This window comes from Vitis riparia, chromosome 7 (genome assembly GCF_004353265.1).
Source record: "Vitis riparia cultivar Riparia Gloire de Montpellier isolate 1030 chromosome 7, EGFV_Vit.rip_1.0, whole genome shotgun sequence".
NCBI classification, from domain to species: domain Eukaryota; kingdom Viridiplantae; phylum Streptophyta; class Magnoliopsida; order Vitales; family Vitaceae; genus Vitis; species Vitis riparia.
Window position 1 is genome coordinate 19467436 of NC_048437.1, and position 11795 is coordinate 19479230.

Below are 11795 nucleotides of genomic sequence, written 5' to 3' on the forward strand. Positions count from 1 at the left end.
AGAAAAGAAATGAAAATAAACATAAATACTAAAAAAAAAGTAGAATGTTATTTCATTAGCAGTTTCCTTCTTTAATAGAGATTCAGGAAGATAATTACATCAATATGGTGATCATCCACAAGTTCTACAATTCAATAAATTCTCATATTTTATAACAAAACAAACTTTATTGCTTTTATTTAGGGATTATTGAAGGATAATATCCTTCAACTCTTTTATGACTTTATATAGATTTTGGGCTTAAATGTGAATGATATGAGGATGTTGGGCCAATTTTTTGGCCCATCTAATATAATTCTCCCTGATTCAAAACCTTGAGCCAAATATCGAGTTTTAAAACCTAAATAGAATTGAAAATTCGCTGTCCAGGGGATAATATCATTTTTGGATCAAATTGAGCTTTCCTATCTTCAAACGTTTTCCATTTTGGACCGAAATGTTTCATCCAATCTTCCTTGGTCGTGTAGCGGGAAAGGTACAGCTTAATCTTGATTCCAGCTTTATCACAAAACTGCAGTATTTCTTTATTTTGATTCTCCAAAGGTTTCCAATCATCAGCCCCACTTGAATGTAACAATCCTATAACGTAGAATATATCTTCATCTGGTGTAACTGCAGACATCCTATCATCCCACCTACAACGTATATAAAAATTTCAATTAACCACATTTGTTATTCAGATTTGAGAGAAAAGCTATCATCAGTAATCTATTTCTACATTAAACAAGAAAACTTGATAGTTCAGAATTTTTACTTGTTCCGGATCATTGGGTAGACGTGGATTGGTCCAGTGGTCTGGTTTATTTTGGGGAGAATGTCCCTGAAAACACCTTTGTTGAAGTCTGAGATACGGGATCTTGGAACAAAGATATCGAGCCATGGATGAGGAACATCCCACAGTCCTTTTGCTCCAAGATCTTGTTCTGCATTCTGAAGTCGGTTTAGAAAGCCTACAAAGGAGACATCTTTTCTGAAAACAAAACGAGGAAGGAAATTCAAGCCTTTGAGCAGCTCCTTGAGTTCCTAGAAAGACAATAATTCTCAAATTAGTCATAGATATCGCCTCAATGCTTAGCTTAGTATATATGTACGTACCTCATCAACTGTATGGCTTGTGAGGTCATCATAATACTTGACTACTTCAAGGCAGTAGATGATGCCCTTCTTGGATATTAGTGAAGATATTCTCGGGTAGTCAGAGGGTGAGAAAGAGGATCTCCAGTTATTAGGAGGACTATTTTCCATGAAGAGTGAACCTTCCAAATAGTCCAGTCCATTGATTGAAATCAAATGTTCTTGGTCTCTGGAAAATGCCGAGAAGTCATGGTAAAGCATGTGTATCCACTTTACCTGCAAGCAAATTGGCCATACTAAAATGAGGAACACATGGAAAAGGGTTTTTGGAAATGGTAGTGCTCTTTCTGGGTTCATTTGCTTCACACTTACTCTTTTTGGTGCGGGTTCTAGAACGATCCTTGCTCTTGTTATAATTCCAAACTGCCCAAGACCTCCTAGAACCGCGAAAAACAGCTCGGAGTTTGTGTCTTCGGAACAAGTCACAAGTTCCCCTTTACCTGAATCAAACAAAATGCTTACTTCATCCGGAAAAGCAAACTCTAAATATCTGATGCATGCAGGTAATTAATAGGAGCGTCTCTTAAGTGGAAATTGTCCCACACTTGAAACTAATTGCATGCAACCATTTGATCATGGCCCCTTCATGCATCATGATCATCAAAATTTCTGATAATTTTTACAGGCCTATGGGGCCTAAGACATATCTTCTATTCATACAATGACAATAAGGGTAAATATTATACCAGTAAGAACATCCATTTCATAGACATTGCTGATTGGAGGACCACGGCGGAAGGTCTGGCCGCTAATTCCACCATTAGAGAGTACACCACCAACTGTTAGGTACAAATAGTCAGTCCACGACACTGGTGCAAGTCCATGTTTGACTGTAGCTTTCAGCACATCAACCCATAGTTGCTCACCCCCAACATCAGCATAGGAACCCAAAATCGAATTCTTGGTAACCCTGATTCCACTTCCACGGCTGCAGTCATTTAACGATCTCATCTCCACCACAACCCCATGAGGAGCCATGGCTTGTCCGCTGTGACAATGGCCTCGGCCCCTAGCGGCTATACTAAAAGGAGAGGAAAGATTATAAGAGAACTTGACTAGAGATGCAATATCTTCTATGGAACAAGGATAAAGAACTGCAGCTGGATTTGGTAGATGAACAAGTTTACCAAAATCCCTAGAGGCCATTCTAATGGCATCGGGATCCACCCTGAGTCGAGACGCATTATCGAGGGACTGGCGTTCTAATGGGAGCGCATCAGCCCATGGTCTTAACCCTATTCTTGATGTGAAATGGCTTAAAACACTGATGACAATGAAAAAGGTTGAGATTGGACAGCTCTTAGCCATGGAGGAAAGGCGGTAAGAACAAGTTGGTGGAGGGAGAAGCAGGAAAGCGGTATTTATAGAGAAGGAATTTGCATGAAAACGAGCACGAAATCTTGGTTGGCAGAGAAAATCTTTACGATATATTTGGTTGATAGGATAGGAGAGGATATGGATGCCTTTTTATATCATACCTCATTAAATAAATAAGAAATAAATAGCTTAAAAAAAATACACATCTTAATGGTGCATATGCAACCCAAATGACGTCATTCAACTTACAGATTAAATAGGATCTTAGGACTATATATATTTGTTGTCAAAATTAGTAATTAACAAGGATCTGCTGAGATTTTTTTCCCGAATTGATCAAGGCACTACAATGTTTTCAATCAGATTTCATTTTTCAAAATTACATATTTTCTCTTCATTTAAAGATTTTGTAATATGGGCTTTTCCATGATAGATATGGACGTGAGTTGAGAGGAGGGAAGACACCACAAAGATTTTTCTACGTTCAAAGATTTTGTTTGTATGTATCCGAGGATACATGCAAATCAGAAGTGTGGAATTTAAGATCACACAGCAACCCTACATTGTTTTATTGAATCATCATCACCTCAAATCTCAAGTTTTCTAACAAGTAATGATGTTTTTGAAGCTTAGTAATTTTCTCACAAATAATTAAAAAATAATTTCATGTTTAATTATTTTAAAAAGTAAAAACCATATCATAAATATAATGCTACTGGGTTTTTACCAACCATTTGATTAATTTTTATTACATTTGAAACTGCAAAATTATTAGAATCTAGCTAAAAGCCTTCAAAGATAAAATAAAAAGTAAAAGAGAAAATAAGGTGAAGTATAAGTTTGATTAGAGCTAAACTTTTTAATTTCCTTAAAAATGGACCGAAGAATAAATACATGTCTTTTTCTATTTCCTTTTTATTTTTGTTATCTTTAATATGCCATCAACAAGGGCATATGAAAAAAAGTAAAAGTCATAAACAAACTAATATTATTCATGTTGAACCTTTCCAAATTAATATTTGAATACAACAATAAGGAATATCATAACACCTAAGCAAATGTTTCTAGTCCAAGATCAAACATATATACCCATTCAAACTATAATCTTTAACCCAAAGATCCACAAATTATATATAGGAGTAGAATCTGCCCCAAATAAGCCATATGAGAGGAAGGGGGGGGGGGGGGGGGGGGGGGGGGCGCAAGAATACAAATATATTTTTAAGGGGACAAAAAAGAGCAAAAATCAATTGGACAGTTGATTGGTAACTAGGTTGAAGGGTAATGGTTCAAACCCTCACGACACTACAAGGAAAAAGGGAGAGAATGAATGATGATTGTTCAAAAAAGAGTTATCTTTCTGGTAGTCATCATTGGGGTGTCATTTGTTGACCGTTTAACCCTATCATTATAAAGGTATTGATGATTGTTTTTTCTAATCATCTTTTCTTAATGATGCCTATTTATTCAAGTCATTTTTATATTAATGAAGTTTGTTTTCTACTATCATTATAATTCATTGATGACTATTTTTCATGGTAACCAAAGCTTTCTTTCAATCATTATAATGTCTATTATGAAAATGATCATCTATGTCTTTTATGTTTATTTTTCTTTTCTATGTTATATGCATTTACTAATTATCATGAAATATTTAATTTTAAATTTAAAAAATTTATTAGGACTTATTGCAGTGTTATTGAGGATTTGTTGTGACAAAGCTTTTCTTAAAGTCGTGTTATGATCATCTCTTTTAGTATGTTCTATTTAGTCCAACTTTTGTATACTTGAGAGAACGTTACAAAATTGAATTAACTTTTGATATTATCAATTTAAATGAATATTTTTCCCAGATTCTTGACTTCTTAAAATTGAATTTTAATATATAAAATATTAAAAAATATGTTTTCTTGAGGGAGATATGAATTTTCAAAGTCACACTTATTGTATATGATTGAATTTGGACAATTGATCAATTATAGTGTTCTAAAAATTCTTTTGAATGCATTCTCCATTTGGATTGATTTTTTGTACAATCTAGACATCTTAATTGACTTGTATATTTTTTGTATGAATTTAGAAGGCCTTTATGTTTTTTTTTAATCCAATGTACATTGGTTACTATTTTTTGCCTAATTTTAGACCTTTTGGAACTTTTGAGTGTTTTTGCTTAAATCTGTTATTTAAATGAGTATTTAGGTTTTTGTAAATTGTTCTAGACGTTTAGGAGATGCTTCCTGAAATTTTTTGTAATTAAATTCCACTTCAAGATATTTTTCAATGTTTTCAGAACCGGACCGGTCATCGAACCGGAAAAGTTACTGGTTCACGGTTCACCGGTCGGACCGGTGGTCGAACCGCGGTCGAACCGGTGATGTCATAAATATGCAATTTTTTATTTATATATTATTAAAATTAAAAATAATTATAAAAAATTTAAAATATACATGAATAAATTAAAAATCAATAATATTATTTTATATCTTTGATATTATCAAATTAAAATTTTAAATTTTATTAGATGAAATAAGTATAATATTTAAATGTGAACATATTTGAAAATTTAAACTAATTTTATAATTTTAAAAAATATTATATTATTTTTATTTAATATTATAAAAAATTTTAAAATCTAAAATATATTATTTAGTTTGGCATGGTAGATAACTAAATGCATATAGCCGAGTGGCCTCTTAGGGAGGGTAGTGTACCGGAGGTCCAAGGTTCAAGCTCTCTTGGTGGAGATTTGTTATATGATTTTTTCATTGATAATGTTAGTAATCCCACATCAGAAAATGAGAGGAATAAGGATGCAAATGACTCCTATAAAAGCCATCCTCAGGGCATAGGCATGACCACGATTAATGGGCTCAAGACTCAGCCCAAAATGTGGTTGGGTTGGGTGTGTGGGCTTTGTCATTAGACAAGGCCTAGCATGGGCTTTGGTACAAATCAATTAAATTCAGTGGGCCCTTCTTGCAAAATGAGGGGCTAATTTGAACTGTTCGGTTCATTTTGAACCGTTCGGTTCGACTGGGTCACCGGCCTGACCGCCGGCTCAGGCAGTTCGTGTCCGGTCCAATAGCCAAGCGGTTCAATAGAGTGAACCGGACCGGAAATGTGACCGGTCGACGGTTGAACCGGCCGGTCCGGTCAGGTTTTTAAAACATTGATATTTTTTTAGGATTTGTATTGTGATGCTCCCTATTATGACTATGTACAGATGATCTTGCACTTTGCTTGACTTTGTTATTTATTTAGGAGTTATTTGACTTATGCTGGATCAACTTTAGCTATGGTATTATATATTAGACATAATGAGGATGTTCTATAGTTCATTCCATGATCAAATAATGCTTCTAGGTATCTAATTAAGACTTTTCTTGTAAAGGCTATTATTCTGCCCCTCTACTGCATGTCTTGTCTTGGTCACTAATTTTGATATCTTAAACTCTCTTATACATTAGCTTAGTTTTAACATTGAATTTCATGCATGTCATATACAATAGTTAATATTATTTAGGGTCTCAAACTAATTTTTGACAATGTATGAAGACTTGTTTTGTTGATTGCATGAGATGTACAGCTTCAAATTTATTTGTTCTTTGTCATTTGATCTTGCTAAGTTCTTTCTATTTCATTTGAATTATGTATATACAATGTGTATGAGGATCCATCATCATTATTATTTGTTATTATACTTGTTCTAACCCACTCTAGAATTTTTGGAAGCACTTCCTAAATTATGCATGTTATCTAGGTACACCTCTCTCGTTTTTATCCTTTTAAGTTCTATAAATAGATATGCTTTGTATGTAAAATACCCTTATGCTTGATTGTGTTTTGGTTTGCTTTGACTAGTGCCTAGTCTTTTGAATAGAATAGAATAGAATGCATGTTGTATGCTATATATCTTGTTGTTTGAATTAACTTTGATGTCTTGTGATAGCGCTTAAGTTGTGATTCAGGTACGCATACTATCATTTCTTTATGATTCTATTCTGAAATCTTCTTTGGCATGTTAGTGATAATAAAGTTTTGAAATCACCTTAGCCTAGACTCGGATTTTTGTAGAGAGCTTTTCTAAAAAATAGGAGTAATTTTTTTAGGGTTTTATTTCTTTTTTTTTTCTTTAAAAAATAAATAAAATAAGTGGTGACTCCAATTTTTTTTTAATATAAAAATTAGTTTTTCACCTTAAAAAATCAAGTCTCACCAGTCGAGTGGGGACACATGTGAAAAATATGGGTCCACAAATTAGCGACTCCACTAGGGATCGAACTTAGAATCTCTACTTTCATAGAAGATCAAGTTTGAACACTAGTTGAGGAAAATATGACATTTAATTAGTCGATCAGAGGGTACCTTCCTTTTTAGGCAAGTTGATTAAGTTTACTTGCTTGATTGATTTAATATATCAACATGTCTTTATACTTGCTTGTCTTGTATGATTATCTAATTGCTTGTTCACTTTAGCATGATATACTATTCACTTTAGCATGATATACTATCACTTATGTTTAGTTAGGACATCAATGGTTTACTATTTTACACTTGTCCTTTGCATGACTGGTTGCTACATGACTCATTTTTCTTCTGGATGACTATTTGCTGCTTGTTTGTGTGGGACACACTTTTATCCCATTGTTTTCAAATCCCTAGTCTTAGTCGACCTTGCTTCCCTAGTTCTCATACTTCATGTGAGACTTGTTACTTTATGATTGTCTTTCGACCAACCTAGTGGTTAGGAGTAGCCTCATATATATTTTCTTGGAGTTCGGTATTGGTTTGAGTATTTCTAGAGTTACCATCCTACATGGTTGATAGACATTCCTTGTAGAGTTTCCTTTACATTGTGTCTTATCTAGTGTTTCCATTATTGTAGGAGTATTGATACGTTTAATGTAGGTTCAACTTCTTGGATCAGTGTTAGAGGTAGATTGATCAAATTGTCAGACTAGTTAGATTAGATCCTGGATAAGAGAGATATGGATCCGTAGGTGGTTACAGTTGATTAGTTTGTTGTTGCTATGGCTTTGATCCAAGAGACCACAACAAGTCTTGATTAGAAGAGGATGTGGACTAGTCTTGAGCTTTTTGGCCGAGTTTTCACATGTCTTTGGACATTAGGTTCAACATCTTCCACGATACTAGGACTTGTTATATTTTTGAAGTATTTGTGATGATATTTTCACATTGATAGTTGACATGTCATGCCTTAACTTGCTTACATTTTAGACTTGGAGTCTTAGTCAACATTTGTTTGGTCCATTATTTTAGTTTTGCTTTGTCAACATAGTCTTGGTGACACATAATCTTGTTTAATCATTTGTTGATTAAGGCTATATATTTTCATTGCATTGCCATTGAGTATATCCTAGAGTGTCCTGTATGGTGACATTCTATGTCTTATGTTGGTCATTATCTTACACTAGGGCATATCCGCTCTTTGAGTTCATTAGATCTCTTGTGGATTTCATGGACATTCGACTCATTTTACGGATCGTTATGAGTTATCACTATTAAGTGACCTAAGTCCATGTGGGCTCATGTCACTTAAGCCCAGTTAGGAACCCTGTAAATACCTTATAGGGTTTAGAGTTTCCATAGCTTTGGTTTTTCAAGATCCAGAGAGATAGAAAGCCATAGCCTCCACTCTCTTTCTTCCCCACCGAAAGTGTGCCAAAAACTAGGTTGAGTCATTGGGCGTAACATCGTGGGTTTACGAGACTTTTGCGATTTTGTTCTTCATTTTCACCATGTGGATTTGATTCAGGAACATTCGAATCTAAGGTATGTTTTTCATTAGAACTTTCTGAATCATTTTAAAGAATAAAAATGCTATTTTTCCATTATGCATAGGATTTAGAAAAAGCTTAGGATAGTTATGCATATTCCTAACCTGATCTAGGCTTGGGAAAATGAGAGATCTAGGTTTTTCCCTTTAATCACTTGGGGCATTCCCTCTTTCAGAGCTCTTCTACTAGGACATACCCCATTTTCAATGAGTTTATTATCTTAGTTGCTCCTTCTCTTGAGTCATTTAGTTGTCTTTAGGTTATAGATTGGTTTCCTTTGTTCCCATTTCTATTTTAGGCATTCCTGGCTGTAGACCCTGTACCCCCACCTCTTAGTTTTTTTTTGAAGCATTCCTATTCTTCGAGTCTATTTAGGTCATTCTCTCATTCTAGTTTGATTTGGTATGTGATTATAGCTTAGGCATTTAGAGCCACATTTCTCAACTTAGGCGTTCAAAGTTGCTTTCTCAATTAGGTGTTTAGAGTTGCTTTTTGAGTCAGGCATTTAAAGCCACTTCTTAGTTAGGCATTTAGAGCCACCTTCATCAACTTAGGCTTTTAGAGCCATCTTCATCAGCTTAGGCTTTTAGAGTCACTCATCAACTTAGGTAGTCAGAGTCGTTTCCTTAAGCGTTTAGAGCAACTTCATCAACTTAGGTGTTCAGAGCCACATTTTTCAGTTTAGGCATTTAGAACCATAATCTTAGGCGTTTAGAGCCACCTTTCGTAGTTGAGGCATTTGTAGCCCTTGAGTAGCAAGTTTTAAAAACAAAGTAGGCTTAGGCTCCGTTTGATCAACTTCACCTTTTAAATGAAAGGAGATTGAGAGTTGCGGACGATATTTAGGCTTGCCAGAGGAAGATCACCCGTGCATTTAGGAAATGGGTTAAGCCTAGGACATTACAAAAAAATGGATTTGGTTTTGAGGATTCTTAGAGGTTTAGTTGAATACCCCAGGGGAAAGTTCAGACCTAATTGGAGTGGACCTTATGTTATTTGAGAGCTAACTCTAGAAGGGGTTACATGGTTGACCAACCTAGATGGAAACTAGTTTTCAGAGCCAACCAATATGGATTAACTGAAAAAGTATTACGTTTGAGATCATGATCAAATGATGGGTGATCATCATTTTGGTTAGCCTCATACCTTATCGCACCCATTTCACACATAACCAATTGCTAGCCCCTTGAGCCTCATGAGGTACATTATAACCTTCATTTCCTATAGTTTTGCTTACCTTTCATCACTTAGGCAGGGGCCCTTGGTTGTGTATGCATGTTTTACTTGGATAGTCTCATGAGCTTTGAACTATTTGATTTATGTTATTTATTCTTACTATCATCATCTTATCGTCTCACTCTTATTATGTTTCATTATTCTTCATTTTCCTCTAATTTTCGTGTTTTTCTCTTCACTTGCTTCATCTCACTCACCTTATTTGATTTGATTGATGACTTTTCACATTTTTAGTGCATCAAGATAGTCATGTCATACCCTTTATTCCACCTGTTGACTTTGATACAAACATCTTAGCTTGAGAGGTGGTCTTAGGATTTGGATTTTATACACTTGTTAGTGATTGGAGTTGGTGTACTTTTGAGGTTTGTGTATGATTCATATTTTTATCAGTGATTAGGAAGAGTTTATTAATTTCTATTGTTTTCTCAATGGAGTTTCAGTTTGTTGATACTAGTGTTCTAAAAAAAACAAGAAAAAAAAAGGAAAAGAAAAAGTGCAATGATATGTTTGTTTATAGTAGCACATTCCACTGAGCATTCATTGATATTTGAGGGTTTTCCATTAGGTTATCTATCATTGAGCTCATATGTGAGCCTTTTGAGAGTGTTTCACTTCTTGGATCACTTATGTTATGCGTTTGGATTGATGGTAGTTTGGTGAGTGTTCTATGGGATCTTTCACTTCAAGGATCAGGGTTGATATACTTTGGGTGTGAGGATTAATCAGTAACCTTTTACTAGGATCTCCGAATCACTATCTCCACTACCATTGCATCATTGGTGAAATAACTTTCCTTAGTTGTACTAATATGAGTTGGTCATCGTTCTTTGCATCTTTTTGCTACATTCCTTTATTTCCTATCAGCTCTTTTCATATAGTCATTCCATATTTACTTCTTTCCTACATTAATACACGTTTCTAATTCATTACCTTCTTCACTGCTATCACATCATCTCTTTTCATACTCTTTTCATTGATTGTTTTCGAGTTTTCTAGCTCACGAGATTATTCTACACATTACATCTACATGAGGGTATTGGGTTTGATCACTAGGTATTTGAGCTTAGTTTCCCTTAATTTTTTTTTTTTACTCTATTACCCCAGGCTTACATTACCATCTGTATCGTAAGACCACCTAAGGTCATGAGACCAAATGTTATCTTTGAAAAACCTCCAGTTGTGCAGGTTTTAATGATTGGTTGAAGTATGAGTGTTGTCGTGCTTTCCCTCATGGAAGATGCTTTGAGTGACATTTAGTTTCTCTTCCACTTGGTATGATGATGTTTGAGGGGACTTGAGTACGAAGATAGTATTCATTTGACGATATCAATTTTGTCTCTTTGACGTACCAGATGTTTATACTGGGGCATATTACCCTCATCATAATATTTTCCTAGATGTCATTGGTCTGTACGAATCCCATATCCATGATTTGTGGAGATGCTTGATTGGTAATGATAGACCTTTGTCATATGCCATGCATCTAATCTATTATAGCTTTGGCCTATCACTTTAGGTCATCATTATATGGGTGTGCTATATTTCCTTTGGGACATTGAGATTTGTGTGACTATTAGGTGCATAAATGAATGATCAGTGTTGTTTGTTCCTCCTAAGATTTGCACATCAGGTGCCATATTAGGGCATATCCCTCTCTCGTTGATGAGATCTATTAGGGGCAATGATGCATGGGCAAATGGTCAGTATTGATTGCTTACTTTATATGAGCATTTTTTTTTTGTTATACTAGGGTATATTCCCCACTTTGATTAGATGGATAGTTTTCTGCCTTGTATTTATGATTCCCTGTTCTACACCGGGGATTGGCTTCTCCATGACCAATTAGTATTTTCGTAGCTAGTTCACCTTTTGGTTTGAGCATATTCTCTAGGATTCGTATGATTTGTGATATCATAGTCAGCTTTATGTGACTTTGCTTAAGACTGATACAGATTGCTTCAAATTCCACCCAGAAAGCATCAATGAATTCCTTAATCAAGTATTTATGAGACAATTTGTTTTCTCCATAGTCATTCTTTAGTCAAACTATGATGTACATCTGTTAAGCTTTATGTTTGAGATCAGTTGATAGAGAATTTATTTAAGATATAGAGAGATTTATGTTCATACTAATTTTTTAAGACCTTTATCATAATGCATTGTTCCCTTCTCATTACAATGTTTATAGTTGCTTGTTTCATTGACATTTTAGTAGCTCAATGCACCTTTAATATTGGGGCATACCTCTTTCTTTGAGATTATGAGGTTTTGGCAAAACACTATATTACATAGTCAAGGTTTTAACCT

General features: G+C 34.7%; 1 protein-coding gene across 1 annotated transcript; it reads right to left on the bottom strand.

Annotated features, from left to right (window-relative positions):
* Positions 1-340: 340 nt before the first annotated feature.
* On the bottom strand, positions 341-2442 carry LOC117917363 (cytokinin dehydrogenase 3-like). Its single transcript, XM_034833607.1, has 5 exons — positions 1821-2442; positions 1447-1574; positions 1096-1350; positions 755-1023; positions 341-635 (listed from the first exon to the last, which is right to left on the bottom strand). The coding sequence occupies exons 1-5, from the start codon at positions 2440-2442 to the stop codon at positions 341-343; spliced, it is 1569 nt and encodes a 522-aa protein (XP_034689498.1).
* Positions 2443-11795: the final 9353 nt, after the last annotated feature.

Excerpts from the sequence above, each read along its gene's own strand:
- LOC117917363 (XM_034833607.1), bottom strand. The coding sequence starts at position 2,442 with ATGGCTAAGAGCTGTCCAATCTCAACCTTTTTCATTGTCATCAGTGTT. Across the intron at positions 1,351-1,446 it reads TAGAACCCGCACCAAAAAGA|GTAAAGTGGATACACATGCT; the intron begins GTAAGTGTGAAG and ends ATTTGCTTGCAG. Across the intron at positions 636-754 it reads TACCCAATGATCCGGAACAA|GTGGGATGATAGGATGTCTG; the intron begins GTAAAAATTCTG and ends TATACGTTGTAG.